Raw genomic sequence first — 16,533 nt, 5'->3', positions numbered from 1 at the left:
ATTTCTCCTTGCTTACCATTCATGCAGATAAGGTGCCTGAGACATGCATACGGACAATGTGGCATTCTGGGCTAAGTGATCTATGTGCTTGTTTCAGTCAACATGTGGTCCATTGCTTGCCAATGGAAATTGACAAATCTTTGTATAAATGTGCATATAAAATGCAGGAAAATATGCAAGTCAAGCTATTTGATCAAGTTAGTAAGAAAGCGAGCAATTTAAGCTTGGCTTCAGGATTTGGTGAACACTCCTGAAATCACAATTTTTCAGTCATTTTTGGATGACACAACAGCAAACGTAGAGTGACAATAAATATCTTAGAATTGCCCCAAATGAAACTAATGTATTGCAGAGCTTACTGTTTGAGCATGCAGTAGAACTGTCCTTTCCTAGCATTTATTCAGCTCAATTAGAGCAATGCAGAATTTCTCTTATAAGGATCACCCTATACTAAATCAAATCAAGTATTTGCTGTTGAAAATCGAAGATCGCCAGCAACGAGTGAACTTTTGCTGGATTCCAGCACGTTCAGGCATCAAAGGGAACGAGTTGGCTGATATTTCGGCTAAAAATCCATCAACAGTAGACTTAACCTCTGCCTTTATTCCAGTTTCTGATTATAATATTATAATTCAAACAGCATTTCATGCACAATGGACAGAGTTATGGCATAAACAAACAAATAACAAACTGTTCCAATTAAAACAGAACCCAAAATTTTGGCACTCGTGCATTCAGACAGTTCGGCGAGAAGAAGTGGTACTCGCGCGGATTAGAATAGGACATACTCATCTGACTCACCTCCATCTACTCACAGGCGATGATCCTCCTCTTTGTTCACAGTGCTCTGAGTATCTAACGGTCAGACATATTTTGATTGACTGTCCACATTATCAACAACATCGAACTTCAATATTTCATTCTCTGGCTAATTTCCGTGAACGGATAACATTAAATGATATCACTGGTGAAAATGCCAATATTAATGAACTTTTCTGTTATTTGAAACAAATAGGAATGTATAAGCGACTCTGATTAGTTTCTGGCATGAAATTTCAACATACCTATGAATAGGCGCAATATAGCCACAGCAGCTTGTGTGCCATTAAACACCCATACCACACACACATACCCTAGCATTTATTTTGAACAACTAAGAACGTTCAGAGAGACTTTACACGTGAGTCTGTTCATGATGTCAACAAGCGAGGTCAGACAATCTGACTGATGCGGTGTTACTCCGTATCGTCTCCTTTACGTAGCAGTGAAGATAATGAGATTGAGAACGAAAATCTCTTTGAAGGTGGCTTTCAAATACGTAGGTAAAGATACTAAACTGACCCACGAGCAAGTTCAATCCAAGAAATACATTAACATTTGCATCAAAAACTATTTCGCCTTCCTAAGGACAATTCCAAGCTCTATGTACTACTGGGCTCAATGTAGGCACAATCTATTTTCTACAGTTAGACAGCTCAGTAAACCTACTGTCTTGGCTCTGAGTGCCAGTGAAATCAGTTGGCTGTGCTTCAGCTATTGTACAAGTTACAGAGTAACATATGCAATATTAGTGAGGATGATGCAAGCGACATGGACTTCATGCAGAAGGCGATGCTAGTGAACGAAGACGCTGTAACGTTTTCGATATACTTGAAGATTGTGGATGTAATTATGAACATATTACGGTCGAGCATTGCAATGATCGACAAGTTAGTGTCAGTCTCCACTAGTGAGGCTTCGGGAAGTGGTGTGTGTTTATTGGTGCTGCTATGGCTATAGTGTCTCTCTTCGGAGAGAATCAAGCTTCAAAATCCCAAACATACATTCACGTATTACAAGAAAATCGTGCCGGATAAAAGACATGTCAATTTGAACCATCATTCATGCCTAGTTGCTCGACCATTATATTAGTGCCTGTGCCTAAGACAGATGGACACAAAGTAAAATATGCTGCTCACTACAAGATGTGGCAAAATCTAGAAGATGACAATTACGCAGACATTGATACCTTCTTCAGGGTGAATGATGTAAATTTCAATGATATTACTTGGATATGCTCAGAGCTGGCATAAAGCAGCCCAATGTATTTCTCAAAAGTCAACCAAGTGAGAAGAGGCACAATCCTTTTAACCCGTACGTCTGACATTTTAAAATCAAACACCAACATCCAATTCATTATGGAGGAATACTCTTGCACGTATGTCATCGAGTATGGCAACAAGACAAACCAAGGAATCAGCAGTTTACAGCAACAAATCATTACAATCATGAATGAGCACCCAGAGTTTGACATTGTTGAAATCACAGGAAAACTATCCATCGACATGCTCAACAGCGTCGAAATCACGAGTCAAGAAGCTGTTTGGTACTTCCTACATCAGTCCATGTCAGAGAGCTCTGCAGTAGTAGTTTACATTCCCACTGTTTAGTCAATCGAGCGACAGTGAGGAAGTCAATGAGGAGAACCATGTGGAGGATTTGTGCAACATGGAAGGAGAATTCGTTTGACAAATACGAGAAGAGACCACACTACTTGGATCATGTTACTGTCATGTTTTGTCGCAAATTACACATGCAACACTAATGGAATCTGCAAGAAATGACAGTATCCATGCATAATACGCTATCGAAACTGCAACTGCTTAGAACTTAACGAATACAAGGGAGAGATGGTAATGCTGCACATTCCAGTTCGCAATGAGGAAACAAAGATACTATGAGATGACATGTCAAGATCTACAATGACAACAAAGAGCTCATACTAGAACAGTGTAAACTATGAATCAGACGTGAACATTCCCAAAATAATGGAAATTTGTAAGGTGATGTGTCAAGACAATGAAGATGGTGACCCTGACGAAGCATGTGTTAATGATCTGCATCGCCTTGTTACATGACTGCAAGAAGACAGAGGACTTTTGTAACTTAACGAGAATGGCCAATGATAAGCAAAAGATTCTACCTGTGCATGTAATTTAAAGTCTGTTATATTACTCCCAATTGCAAACTGATTGAGATATTCTCAACTGGCCCAGCTGGTTGTGGAAAAAGGTTTGTGATTTGCCTCTTGATGGAAATATTCAACCACTCCAGCAATTGGTACAGTACCCATCCACTCCAGCAGATGGGTACTGTAACTTCTAGATTACATGCGCTTCAACTGGTAAGGCTGCTGCTGCGATAGATGGAACCACTGTGCACACTGCCCTCAAGGTATCCACTTCGAGAAATCTGCCTCTGTCATTCGATGAAATCACTGTTTGGTGCTGAGCTGTTATCGCAAATGGACACGAGGCTAAAACAGATAACTGGAAATGTCGAAACAAGCTTCATTGTCAGTGGATAGGACCCGTTCGTAATTGGGAACTTACATCAACTGCCTCCAGTTTATGCGACTCTGGTCTATAAACAGATAAAGCAGTGTATTGTTGGCCCCACTCTCTGGTGCAGCCTCAAAATACTATGAGCTCGATCAGTTTATGCACCAGTCAATCTTCAAGTTCTCATATGTGTTAACCAAAATTGGTAACGGAGCTAAATTAGATCAGAATGAGCAAGAACTTATCGAGTCTAGTTTCTTTGCTTGGGAGGAAGCTGATCACTTCTGCCCACACAGTATACGACTCTTCTTGCAAAATAATTCTGTCAACGAGTACTACCATGCAATCCTCAGTGCCACAGAGCAGAAAGTGGAATCAGTTGTGCAAGACACCTTTGTGGGTTGCACAAATGCAGTGAGTTTTTTGTGAGTAACTATGAAATGTTGGTTATCAACACTGGTGAATTATTCTGAGCTCCCACCAGCAATCAGAAAGCCGTATATCATCTCTACTAACAGGGACGTTACTGATTGGCTCGCTAACGGTGCCATGGTTATCCAAGGTCAGATATGATTGTGACTCAAATTTACCACCTTGCCTAAGATCGGAAAGTTAGCTTCCAAGACTAACCGAGAGTATATCGCTGAATAACAATCTCATAATCTGTGCCATGGAAAATCACTTTCCTCTTGTATCTTGTGCAATGATGATACATAAGTCGCAAGGTAGCACGTTCGATACAGTGGTTTAAGAGTACGAAAAGGGACATGAACAGCAGCTAGATAACTGACATCAGTGGACTTGACATCGTCTCGCCAATCAAACAAGAGATGCTACCATGGCATGAGAAACACTACACCATCGATCTACAAAATGAGTTTGCCTGGCTCTCAACTAATCGGCTGCAAACAAGACAGGACAGTTTACTCTAATTCATTCATGGTAGTAAGGAACTCTCAGTTCTCTTACTCAACTGTCAAAGCCTACAGACACACCATGCCAACCTCATCGACACTTCAGTAGCACTGCCAAATCTCGTTGCTATCTGAAACTTGGTTAGACAATAATGAGTGTCACCATCCTAAACTTCAGTTGAGTGGTTCAATTCAAGTGTGAAACCAAATGGACAGCTGGGGTTGCGATATATTACAACAAGATGGATGAGGTACACATTGTTATGCTATTGACAAACAACTGACTTGACTGTCATTATTTGGCCCATTGGCAACATATGTACAGTGGAGTGCTTGTTACCCAATGGCCAAGTGATACAATGGTTGTCTGTATTTCTCCTAACAGTGACATACAGAATATAATTGATTTCATTCATTTTGTTTTTGTTGCTGTACTCAATTCAAGATGCAGTGCTGTTTAAGAAAGATTTACATAAAATACACATGATCACGAGCCGCCAGTTTTAGCATTAACTTTGGGTTGGAAGAAACTGAACCGTTAATTACTTTCTTGCAAGAAACATTCAATCTAACTTTCCTCAGTTTCAACTACAAGATTGGTTACCTCATAATCAATGCAGTTTTCCAGAGACATTTAGATATGTTGCCATTGCAAATGTACGTCTCTTACTTTTATCATAAATCCATCCATTGTATCTTGTCTTCCAGCTGAAATTATGGAAATTTGTGAATGATCAATAAAATATGTTCAGTACAAAAGCTCTTATTTCGTAACCAATATATACAAATCAAAATACAGGTAACCCTCGTAACATGGTAGTTAGGTTCCTATAAAATCTTGTGTAGTGCGAAACCAAGTTATATGAGACTAAGAACCAGAACAAAAGGGGGGAGGGGTTACGTTCCAAACGCTAACAAAAATACACCATTTTTTTATGACTATCAGAAAGTTAATTTTTATTAAAAATAGTAATAACTGAACAAACGTCTTACAAACTGTGATACCTATGTCAGATAATGTATGTTCATTTAATTTTGTTCCTCTTCGTCGCTGCTAAACACAATCAAACAAGGACGTTTTCTCTGTTGCAGAATATCTTCATCTTCTGAACTTTCTTCTGCAGCATGTAGATTTTGTATATCTTCTGCTCTCTTTAAAAAATCAGTAATCTGGGTTTGTTTGCTTTTGCTTGATAGATATTTGTAAATTTGATGGTATGGAGCTAAGGATTTTTGAAGCTCCCTTTTAAACTTTGTGCTCCTTTCGTTCATAGGATCTGCATTCAAAAAATAAGATTCTAATTCAGCTGCTAAGTTTATACCTTCCCATATGTGTTTTAGTGTAAAATTTGGAACTTCAGAATTGTCATCTGCACTATCATCCTCTGAATTGAATTTAATTGGTTTAGCTCCAATTCCATTTCCACCAAATCCACTTTGCTGCCCTCATTTTCTGCTAGTAATTCTTGAACTTCTTCAGTAGTCATATCATCAAAACCTATTCCTCCTACCGACTTAGCAAGTTCTACTATCGCACCGATTCTACTTTCTGCCAGTTCAACCATATTTCCTGAATGAACTGACTCTGGCCATGCATCTTTCCAACATACATTTAACATTGACAGTTTTACTTCTGAGTGATAAAAGCTATGATTCCAATACACTCCACAATTGAAAAATGTTTCCATGCCTCCATCACTTCAATAGATTCAGAACCAATTTTTCCCAAAATCCATTGTAACGATTTTCTGATTTAATGAGTTTTAAAGGTAGATATAATGCCCTGATCTAATGGCTGAATTAAAGAAGTTATATTAGGTGATAGGAACATTACTTCAACTTGGGCATTATTCAATAGTAATAAAACTTTCAAATCTAGATTTTTTCCATTTTAAAAGTGTTCCACAACTGGTACAAAACAATTTAGAAACTATTCTTTAAATAAATTAGCAGTTACCCAAGCTTTTTTATTTATTTCCAATATACCGGTAATGTGCTTTTATTTACACCTTTCATTTCAAGAGGATTAGAGGATCTCTAAACTAGCATAGGTTTTATCATGTAATCTCCTGATGCATTACTGCACATAAGTAATGTTAGACAATATTTTGATGCCTTAAAATTTGTAGTTTTCTCTTTTTTGAAATGTTCTGTTTGGTATTTTTTTTTTTCCCACCAAAGACCTGTCTCATCGGCATTGAAAACAATGTAGTCTGTATCCGTGCTCTTGAATAATTTTTTTTAAATTCCTCTGCGTAAAAAAAAAAAAAAAAAAAGTAAAGTGCAGCCATTATCAACCCACTGCAGGATGGAAGCCTCCTCAACAATTCATGCTGAGGGAAATGGACCATAATCTGCCACGCTGGTCCAGTGCGGGTTGGCAGATCGACCGTATTCAGCAGACAGGGGCTTGAACCCTGGTCTACTCAAAGAGCGTGTGCTACTGCACTCCCACTCGGCTACGGAGGCCGGTTTCCTCTGCGTACTTCTTGGTAACTTCATTATCAGCCGATGCACTTTCCCCTTAAATACATATGTTATGTAATGAGAAGCGGTTTTTAAATCGGTCAAACCAATCTTTACTAGTAACAAACTCCAGGTTAATAGAATTTTTTTTTCAAAATGGTTATGAATTTTTAGTGCCTATTGTTTAATTACATTGCTGTCTGATAGGATCCATTTTTTTACTGCTATCATTAATCCAAATATTGAGTGCTTTTCCGTTTTTCTCAATTATTGGCACTCAAGGAAGATATGTCATATTTGTGGAAATGAAAGATCCTGCAGCAACAGCAGTTCTAATATTCTGTTCATTTTTCTTTATGGTCCAGATTGTTGCTTCATTTATATTTCAACTTTTCGTAACGTATGATAACTTTTCCCCCTTTTTAAGGTGATCCAAAATTTATATCTTTGATTCTAGAGAAATAGTTTCTTTTGAGCGGTGCCTTTTTTACTTTCCTTATGCATAATTTAGGGCTGGAATTTAATTCACAACAAAAATTATTCCAATATGGTTCTTAAGAACAAAGTTTAGTAATACATACCTGGAAAAATTTATAAACAATCAAATAAAAACCAAAATAACCTTGCAAAAGCCTTAGGTCACGAGCTGCATGCTTTGAAGTCGCAATTTTTTTTTATGATCTTGAACAAGTTTAAAAGCACAGAACCTAATACGGGGATTTGCCAACAAATTAAAATACAGGCAGTTCTCACTTTACAAGTTCCCAGGTTTAAAAGTTTTTTGTTTTTTTCCCCCCCAAGTATCAAATATCAACAAAATCGAAAATATGAACATTAATTGCAAAAAAATGAATGTTAAACATTCATAAATACCGCATTCCAAACCACATGCATAGCTATACAATACAGTGTACCCTGCTTTACGATATTAATCAATTCCAGAGACACCATTGTATCATTAAAATATAACGTGAACCCAATAACACATTGGTTTTTGGTAATTCATTTCAAGATCTCTGTATAACTAAGCTATTTATCTCTCTAAAATGTCATTTTTAAGGTCGCGAGCGTGACCTTAAGGCCATATAAAAGGTCGTGAGCGTGGTTTGTAAATTGTATTAGTTACCAATTCAGATCATTAAAATGCACTACACTTTCATTGTTATCATGTGTTCCCGTTATAAAAATCAATTTTAAACGCCTTTGTGATATTTTTCTAAAGCACATTTCTGGAGGTCACGACCATAAAACAGTAAAAACAATTTTGCACTTTCTGGTTTATTTGGCTTTCCCGTTACTGCAAGCAATTATAAACGGATAGTAAACTATCTTCTTTGATTTGCAAAAATACCGATAGCTGGAATTGTGTGGTTTTTACGTTATTATGGTGAAATGTGTTTCTCCTTTACTGAAATCTTCAATCGTATAAAAAACATAACTAAATTTTCAGAATCTTCTCTTCATTCCTCTTTTTTTTTTTAAGCTTCCCAAACTTGTTACTCCATTCAAATCGTGTTAGTTGCAATTTGTGCATTCCGTTAAAAAATGTTTATGCGTGCTATTGAAATTTATAAAGAAAAGAGAAGATTATCTTGGAAACAAACCAACGAGTGCCAAGCCAATAATGAGTGATCAACGAGTCTGCATTTAGTTGATGATGATGAAAAATAAACATTCTTTAACATTTGTAAGTCGTAAATAATTTCTCTATTATTATAAACGTTTTCATTTCTTTCCATAAATCAATCATTGTTTAAACATAACCTAATTAGCTAACTACTTTCATTGTCGATAACGTAACCCCTATTTTTAATCATGTGTCTATGGGAAATTCTCGCTTTACAAGCGCGCACTAGGAACGAATTAACTCGTAAAGTCGAAAACTACCTGTACATTGATTTCCCAATTTTTTTTTTTGCATAATGATTAGTGAGTCAACAGCGGAGATTCACAAAAAAAAGAGAATGGAAATGTCGAAAAATTACATCCAACATAATAAATAGTAGAGTTTCCTGCACAAAAGTGCAAAAATGCTATGTTATGCAAGGTTTACTGCAATCCTCCATAGCCAAGTGGTCAGGAGCGGGAGTACTCAGAGCGTATGCTACTGTAGACTGGGGTTCAAGCCCCTATCTACTAAATACTGTCAATCTGCCAACCCGCACTGGACCAGCATGGCCAACTGGGGTCTAATTCCCTCAATATAAATTGTTGAAGAGGCTTCCATCCTGCAGTGGGTTGATAATGGCTGCAGTTTACCTTTTTTTACTGCAATTCTCTAACCTTGTTATATAAGTAGTGTTGTGCAAGGGTTGCTGCAATTTCTCAATCGTGTTAAGAGCAAAACCGTGTTATATGAGGGTAGTCTGGTAAAAGAAACGCAAAGAGAATGTTTCACATAAAACCATCTACTGTGCATGCTCGGCACACATGCCATGTTTTTTATGTACTGCTATAGGATGATTAAAGCTTAATTTCTCTCTAATGCTGCCGTAGCTCCCCTCCAAGAAAATCCTGGCATCTATGCTATCTGTTTGAATGCTCTTTCAAGGCTGCTTTCCACAGTACTATCAAAATGTTAATAGCCTTCTATGAAATTTAAAGTTACTTCCTTATTATCAGACAGTATATTGGGGGGGGGGTGTTAACAAGGAAACGTGCTAATGCATGTGCACTATCTGCCTAGTGTCTCTCAGACCCTAGGCAGACAGTTACATTGTCTTGTTAATGTATGTGCACCATCTGCCTAGTATCTCTCAGACATACAACAGCAGAGCATCTTGAAATATTTGCCTATTAAGATATGATTAAGATGATCGCTGTCTTTCTAGAAGTTGTGTTGCAAATGGCTGGCATATCAATATGACTGTGTAAATCTCACCTTTTAGTTTGATCACTTATAAGAAGGCAGTTTAATCAGAGTGTAAACTGATAGTAAATTTATTCAAATTGTTCATTGGATTGCAGTGCTGTCCACTTCACAAAGAAAATAAAATTTTCTGAGTGAAATACTAAGTGAAAAGGGAGTGAGTTGTTGCTTTTGAATAATTATAAATTTTCAAAGGTTCTTCTATTAAAGTATGGAAGATATAGACTGAAAGGACAGAATTCATGGGATACCTGGGCAACGGGATGCTGTAACCCCTCTCACTAGTGGATGAACCCACCGCATGACAGGTAATATAGATACACTGCATTCACACAGGCAGTAATTCGATGTCAGTATGGATAAATGTTATGAGTTAACAGACTTTGAAAGAGGGATGATAGTGGGTGCCCAACGCATGGGTCACTATTGCGGAGGTGGTATGGAAATTGCACTGTCCCCTTTCAACAGTATCAAGAGTGTATCGGGAATATGCCATTTCTGGTATAACATCTCATCGTGGACAGTGCTGTGGGTGGAGAAAGGTGGTGGATGAACGTGGCTGTCGACGTCTGTCTTGCATTGTTTCAGCCAACTGGAGAGCAACAGTGGCACAAATCCCCACCAACTTCAACGAGGGCAGTTCCAGAAATGTCTTCAAGACCATCAGACGATCATTGGCTGCAATAGGCTATGGGAGCTGTCGACCCACCAGTTGCTAACACCATGACACAGGACTCTATGCCTCAACTGGGCAAAAGAACATCGGCATTGGACCTTGGATGATTGGGGATGGTCTCCTGGTCTTTTCATTTGAGGCACCTACGAGGTGATCTGATTGAGGTGTATAAAGCTTTGAATGGTTTGAGCATGCTCAATGCGGCGTCTCCGTAGCCAGGTGGGAAGGAGCAGCAGTGCGTAGCACACGCTTCTTGATTAGACCGGGGTTTGAGTCCGTCACCACCAAATACGGAGGATGCAGAAAGGTCAGGGAATGACCACCGCATATTCCCGGAGTAATATGGCCTTATTTGCTGATGCTCCTAAAAACCAAATAACAAGCATGCTAAATGCTGATGGAATTCTTCCTCTTGCTCAGAATAATCATCTGAGAGGGCATAAATTCAAATTGAGGAAAGACAGATGTAGGATAGATGTGCAAAAATTTGCCTTTAGCCAGCGGGTAGTTGGTTGATGGAACAGACTTCCATCCTTTGTTGTGGAAGTTTATAGCCTAAATAAATTTAAGGCTGAGCTTGACAGGTACTTGGAACAAACGGAGGGGTGAAATGGGAGCGGTTCTTTTTTTTTTTTTGGCTGATGCTGCATAAGCTTGCTTTCTTGCATCATGTGCCTCTAGTAATGGTAATGGTCCGACGAGCCCCGTTTCCAGTTTTTCAAGTGGACGGGAGGGTGCATATCTGGCAGAAACCGCACAAAGCTATGCACCGGTCATGTCAACAAGGAACTGTTCAGGCAGGTGGACAGTTGGTAATGGTCTGGGGCATGTTCAACTGGTATACATTGGGACCTCTAGTACGTCTTGACTCATCTCTGAATGGTCCAGAGATGAGTCCAGCCTTAGAAACCCAGCAAAATTAGCTGGGTTATCTAAGGCTTTCCCACACCTAGTGCACAAAGGTCTGATCTGATTAGCTTTATTCTTCTTTGGATTCACATACATGAAAAATTCTTTTCCCCATTCTTTGCTCTCTTAGCCAGTGCTTTCTCAGCCTTGGCCTCCCTGACCTTATTTGGGTACAGTTACAGATCAACTTGTGCCTGGTGTAGGCTTCGTTACTTTTCATCACTCTGTAATTGTCCTTGCTACATTTTTCTACTCTATTTGACCAGCCAGCTCTTCTGTCATTCATTTTGGCATCATCCTCCTGCAGTATTTTCTTAAAGATATATGTGCATTCATGGCTTCTGTGATTTTTGCTTTAAAAATATTCCATAATTAAAATGCATTCACCATGCCTTGGCAATCTGACCAATTCACAGATGCCATATGTTGCCTTAAACTGTCAAAAGTCCCCTCTTTTGAAGTGAAAACCAGTGCCTTTACCTTTAACTACTGCAACATCTTTCTTCTTCTTCTAACTGATGATTGCATGATCACTTCCTCTGACAACGGTTCCTCTACTTTAAACTTGTGATGTCATCTTATTCGTAAGTAAGAATGAGGTCAAGAATATCCTCACTCCTAGTACTTTCTCTAACATGCTAGTACAATTAATAATCATTTTTAAAAAAGTTTCTCTCCATCATGAGTTTCCCTCGCACTTATTCCAATCAATCTGGGGAAGATTAAAGTCACTCATAAGACATTCATGCTTGCTTGTCCATTCCATCTGCTTGTAAAGAATCTTGTGATATTCTTCACAATCTTCTGGTTTCTGTCTCATTGTTCCTTTCTACTCAACTAACTCATACTACACAGATTCTATGCTGGCAGATGTAACTTCAGACTCAGCAAAAGGCTCTTTTGCTGAGTGGTTGAGGGGTCAGGCAAAAAGCCTGACCCCTCAACCCCTTCTATCTTCCCTATCATTCCTAAATACATCATACATACTCTAGTAGAACTCGTCATCACCAATTTCAGGGTGGCACGACGTTGCTGTTAGCCCTGTCATATCAGCATTAGTTGTCCTAACGAGGAGTTCATATTCAGCCATTTTATTAACAACACTTACATTACTCTAGGCATAGTTGAGACTAAATAATCTTCTATAGTTTACTATCCTGACACATTCCTTGAAGTTATTTAGGTTTGTATTCCAAGCTTTATCTTCCCCCTCATTTGTAACGTTGCTATCCTCAGAACATCTTATCAACGTCTACTGTTGTGGCAACAAACAACAAGAATTTGTGAGGTGAGTACAAGCATTACTGTGATCCATATCATCAGATAAACATATGTTATAGACCAGATGAGTATAATGAATATATAAATATGACAAGCAGATCAGATAGTTTTTATCCTTGGGAACTTTAATTTTCTAGTAATTCACTAGAAACCGTGGCTTGTTCACTCACCCAGTTATATTCACAACCTGGCTTTGTTTGATATCATACTTTTTGTATTAGTATGTTAGAGATGCCACACAGGAAATACATATTCTCAATTTAGTTATCAGTAAGGATTTGTCAGATTGTAAAAGTGTTCTTGTAAAGGAACTACTGGAAAGCAGTGGTTACAATGTGGGATCCACTTAAAGAAGAGGCAGGGTGATTGTTTTTACAAGAGGATTACAATAGTCTTAGATTGTTCATATAGTTTTTTTTTGTAGGACTAACTGATAATTTTAACGGCTATCAGTGCCAGATGGGAAATATTCAAGTGAGTAATTCTGGAAGCCTAAAATGGATTTTGAAAGAACTTATGAACTAGGTAGCCATTAGTTAATCTGGCACCCAGGAATTTTTTTAAAATTTTTAGTAATAATAAAAAAAATTTTGAAAATAAAAATAAGACTAACATCAGCAGATGCAAAGAACACATTTCTGAATGCTATCAGCATTATAATGCAAAATAAGAAATAAAAGGCACATATTCCTTCTATATCCCTTACTCTTAATTTATCCTCTCCTTGTCAATTTTTCTCTCTTAGTACTACTTTTGTTTTTGCATATTGTGTGTGTGCACATGTGTGTATTTATCTTATTTGTGCTTTTATAGAATGATAGCAACTTGGAAGAAGAGGAGGAGGAGGAGGAGGAGGAAGAAAAGAAAGATATAAAAGTAGGGTCAAAGGTAGTTTTTATTATTTATTGGGAGAGTATTGTGCAGTAAAATAAAATAAATTTTATATTCTTATTTTAAATTTTATTCTCTTCTAACAATCATAAACTCATCTGAAGCCATCAGAATTACATTTTCAGGCCATAATGATTTATTTGCTATTGCTATAATTATATATTTCTTCACCTCTCTCTGCAGAAATTATCAATAGTTGTATTCTGTAGCCACTAAATTTATCTGCAAGGACTTTAATCTTCCTGGGCATCTAAACCTCTCAAATAATTATTGCTGAATCAGCATGTAACCCTAACTTTCATAACCCTAACTTTCATACTATGCAACAACCAACTCAATAGAGGTTCCCAAACCTTGGATCTCATTTTCACCTCAGTTTGACCTAGCTGGCAGTAAGAGTGCTAACCATGCAACTAACTATAAAAACCTTGTAATAAGTTGAAGTATAAATCGCTGGTAAACCTCTGGCAAAATAAAGAAGGCAACAAACTCCATCAGATAAAACCAATTCTCTAGTCTCAGCCATCCAGTTTCCATTTAAACTGTAAAGAAGTAGTCATGCTTGCAAAATCAAGGATAGATTATACACACCTTACTCGCTTATCTTCTTTCTACCTCAGATTCACCTTTCTGTCTTTACTATCATACTCAACTCACAATCCAGCATATCATAATTAACTGTCATCTTATAATAGGGTATGACAAACCATGTTCTTATCGAGGCATTCAGCTCAAAATACTCTTACTTTGAAACAAATTTTAGATGACAGAACTGATTATCAGTGCAATTTTCACTTTCCTGAAAAAGATTCAATGCTATGACTGAATTTGATACTAAATTCTATTTAGCATGCATACTGGCATTCTGCTGCTGTTGTGCTGTAAAATTTCCAGGAACAATAAGTTTGTGCCCATTGCGAACTAGCTGATTTATTGTCATTTGAGTTGGATCACAGTTCTCCTACCTTCAAATTTCTGTGGCTGATAATAATGATATGGCACATTTATCAAGTAGTCTGTTGCTTCTCTCTCCTTCCTCAGTACACATGTGCTCCTCTTCCAAGCCTGTATGCTTTTATAGCTGCATTGCCAAGGATGCTGCTGCTAAAACTATAAGTAGCCCTTTCTAAGCACTGGTGGAGTTCAAGTAATTCAAATGTTTTTTTTACCTGTGCTGGTTTCTAACTAGTCAACTTATTCATGCCCTTGAGAATAAGTCTGCTATACACAAGACCTGGTAGGATATAAAGGTTTTTTTTTCCCCCCCCCTTTCAGCATGGATTGTCTTCTTATGAGCCAGGTTTGCTATTCATTAAAGCAAATCTGCTAATATCTGGCATTGCAATTATAAAACAGTCAATTTGCATTCTATACCATATATACTTCAAATGACAACTTACAATGGCATTAGCCTTTTTTCTTAAAAGTGTAGCTGCCTGCTGTGGAGATGTATTACTGTAATATTCAATCAGAATTACTCCTTCTGCAGTTAGATCTACAAAGTAGTGCTTGCTTTTAATTTCTGTTTCTCATTGTCTGAATTTTCCCAGTTGCAAAAGCTTGTTTGCAAAAAAAAATTTCTGTGAATAATCCATAACAAGGAAAAGGTTTGTGCTTCTTAAGTTTGTTAATGAACATTTTGTTCTAGAACTGTAACAACATTTTCTGATTCATTTTATAAATATGATCTCATTGACATCCATTGTCACTTATAATTTGCTAAGCCTCATTTTCTTTCTTTGATAATCTTAGTTATCAGTTACTTCAACTATTCACATAATTTGTCCTAATTAATGTTCTCTATAATTACTACTTCTATAAAGGAAATTTTAGGGGGGGAACCATTGTTTTCCATAAAATATGCCAAGCCAGTTTAGAGTGTCCTGTGTCAATCTCCAGCTTCATGTTCTGCCTAATTGCAGTTGTAAACAAGACATTAATAAATCCAAACTCAATTCTGAAAATGCTAAGAGTAAGAAACTTGCTTCTTGTCCAAATTATAGTTTTGCTTCTAGTCATCTGCCAAAATTAACTACACCCTCTGTTACATCTGATAGTTCTATTGCATCTAAAGATAAAATAAACTTATTAGTATGTGTTTTCTTTTATCATTATATCTCAGTAAATCTTGTATGAAACATATCTTGCTCAGTGCTTCCCATGGTTATCTTAAAGATGAATTAGAAGAATCCCGAATAATATTTATGCCATGATGTCTTAGGGTTCTCTAGGTTCTTTTGATATTTTTCTGGCCTTTGGTGCCAAACAACTACTGTGACTTGTATAGTGCTCTTCCTATAAGTTAAGTGAATAAGATTCTAATTTAATTTGTCTTTCTTTTCATTTCATTTGAAGTTGTTCTTTTCTTAAATTAACAATGTAAGAACCCAGAAAAGAAGTTCTCCTTTCTTTTTCTTAGTATACACTGAATTATGACCACCTACCTAATACTTTTTAGGTCTTCCTTTTTACCCTCAGTACAGCAGCTATCCGACGTGGCATTGAATCAGCAAGATGTCGGAAGCATTCGGGAGGTAGGGCCAAAACCAAGCTGTGTGTAATGCAGTCAGCAATGCAAGTATGGAGGTGATTGATCTGTCCAGACGCCTGATATGCTTTTCCATGGTGTCCCACAAGTGCTCTATGGGATTGATATCAGGGGAGTTCGGAGGCCAGTTAATATGCTGGAAGTCAAAACTGTTCCTCAAACCATTCCTGCACAACAAGTGCCTCATGGCTTGGCGCATTGTCATCTTGGAAGCCATCATTGCCATTCGGGAAAAAGTGTAACATAGCGGGGTATACACAGTCAGCAAGCAGTTTACAATAGTGAAGACCACTGATACGTTGTTCCACTTGCACCAGGGGTCCAAGTTCCTGCTAGTGAAACATGCCCCACACCATACAACTGCCTCCAGAGACCTGCACTTTTGATACCATACATGATGGATGAAGAGCCTCATGTTGTTGACACCAAATCCTTCCACAACCATCCATGGTGTGGAGTAAATAACGTGACTGATCTGTCCAGCACACCTTCCAGTCTTCTATCATCCAACTTGCATGCTCTTTGCACCAGGAGAGTCTTTTACGCAATGAACCTTGGTTAGCAGAGGATGCCGTAGGGGTCGTATGCTGGTATAGCCCATACGTGCGAGTGTGCGGCACATAGTCATGGCAGATATTGTTCTGGGTTGGCCCATGTTG

At 37.8% G+C, this 16,533-nt stretch overlaps 1 protein-coding gene across 6 annotated transcripts in view; it reads left to right on the top strand.

The window, feature by feature from the left end:
• Positions 1-16,533, top strand: part of LOC150089020 (uncharacterized) — a 291,242-nt gene that overhangs the window by 116,634 nt on the left and 158,075 nt on the right. For 4 of the 6 annotated variants that reach the window (XM_090371014.1, XM_090371012.1, XM_090371010.1 and 1 more), the window contains one exon: positions 13,249-13,323. In XM_090371014.1, the coding sequence (XP_090227140.1) occupies positions 13,249-13,323 (75 nt within the window). The remainder of the gene's footprint in view (positions 1-13,248; positions 13,324-16,533) is intronic. The other 2 variants (XM_090371013.1, XM_090371011.1) reach the window with 1 other exon arrangement.

This window comes from Mastigoproctus giganteus, chromosome 3, assembly GCF_048544385.1.
Source record: "Mastigoproctus giganteus isolate SK-2022 chromosome 3, ASM4854438v1, whole genome shotgun sequence".
Classification (NCBI taxonomy): Eukaryota; Metazoa; Arthropoda; class Arachnida; order Uropygi; family Thelyphonidae; genus Mastigoproctus; species Mastigoproctus giganteus.
The sequence above is the reverse complement of the archived record's forward strand: the minus strand, read 5'-3'. Positions and strand labels throughout refer to the sequence as shown.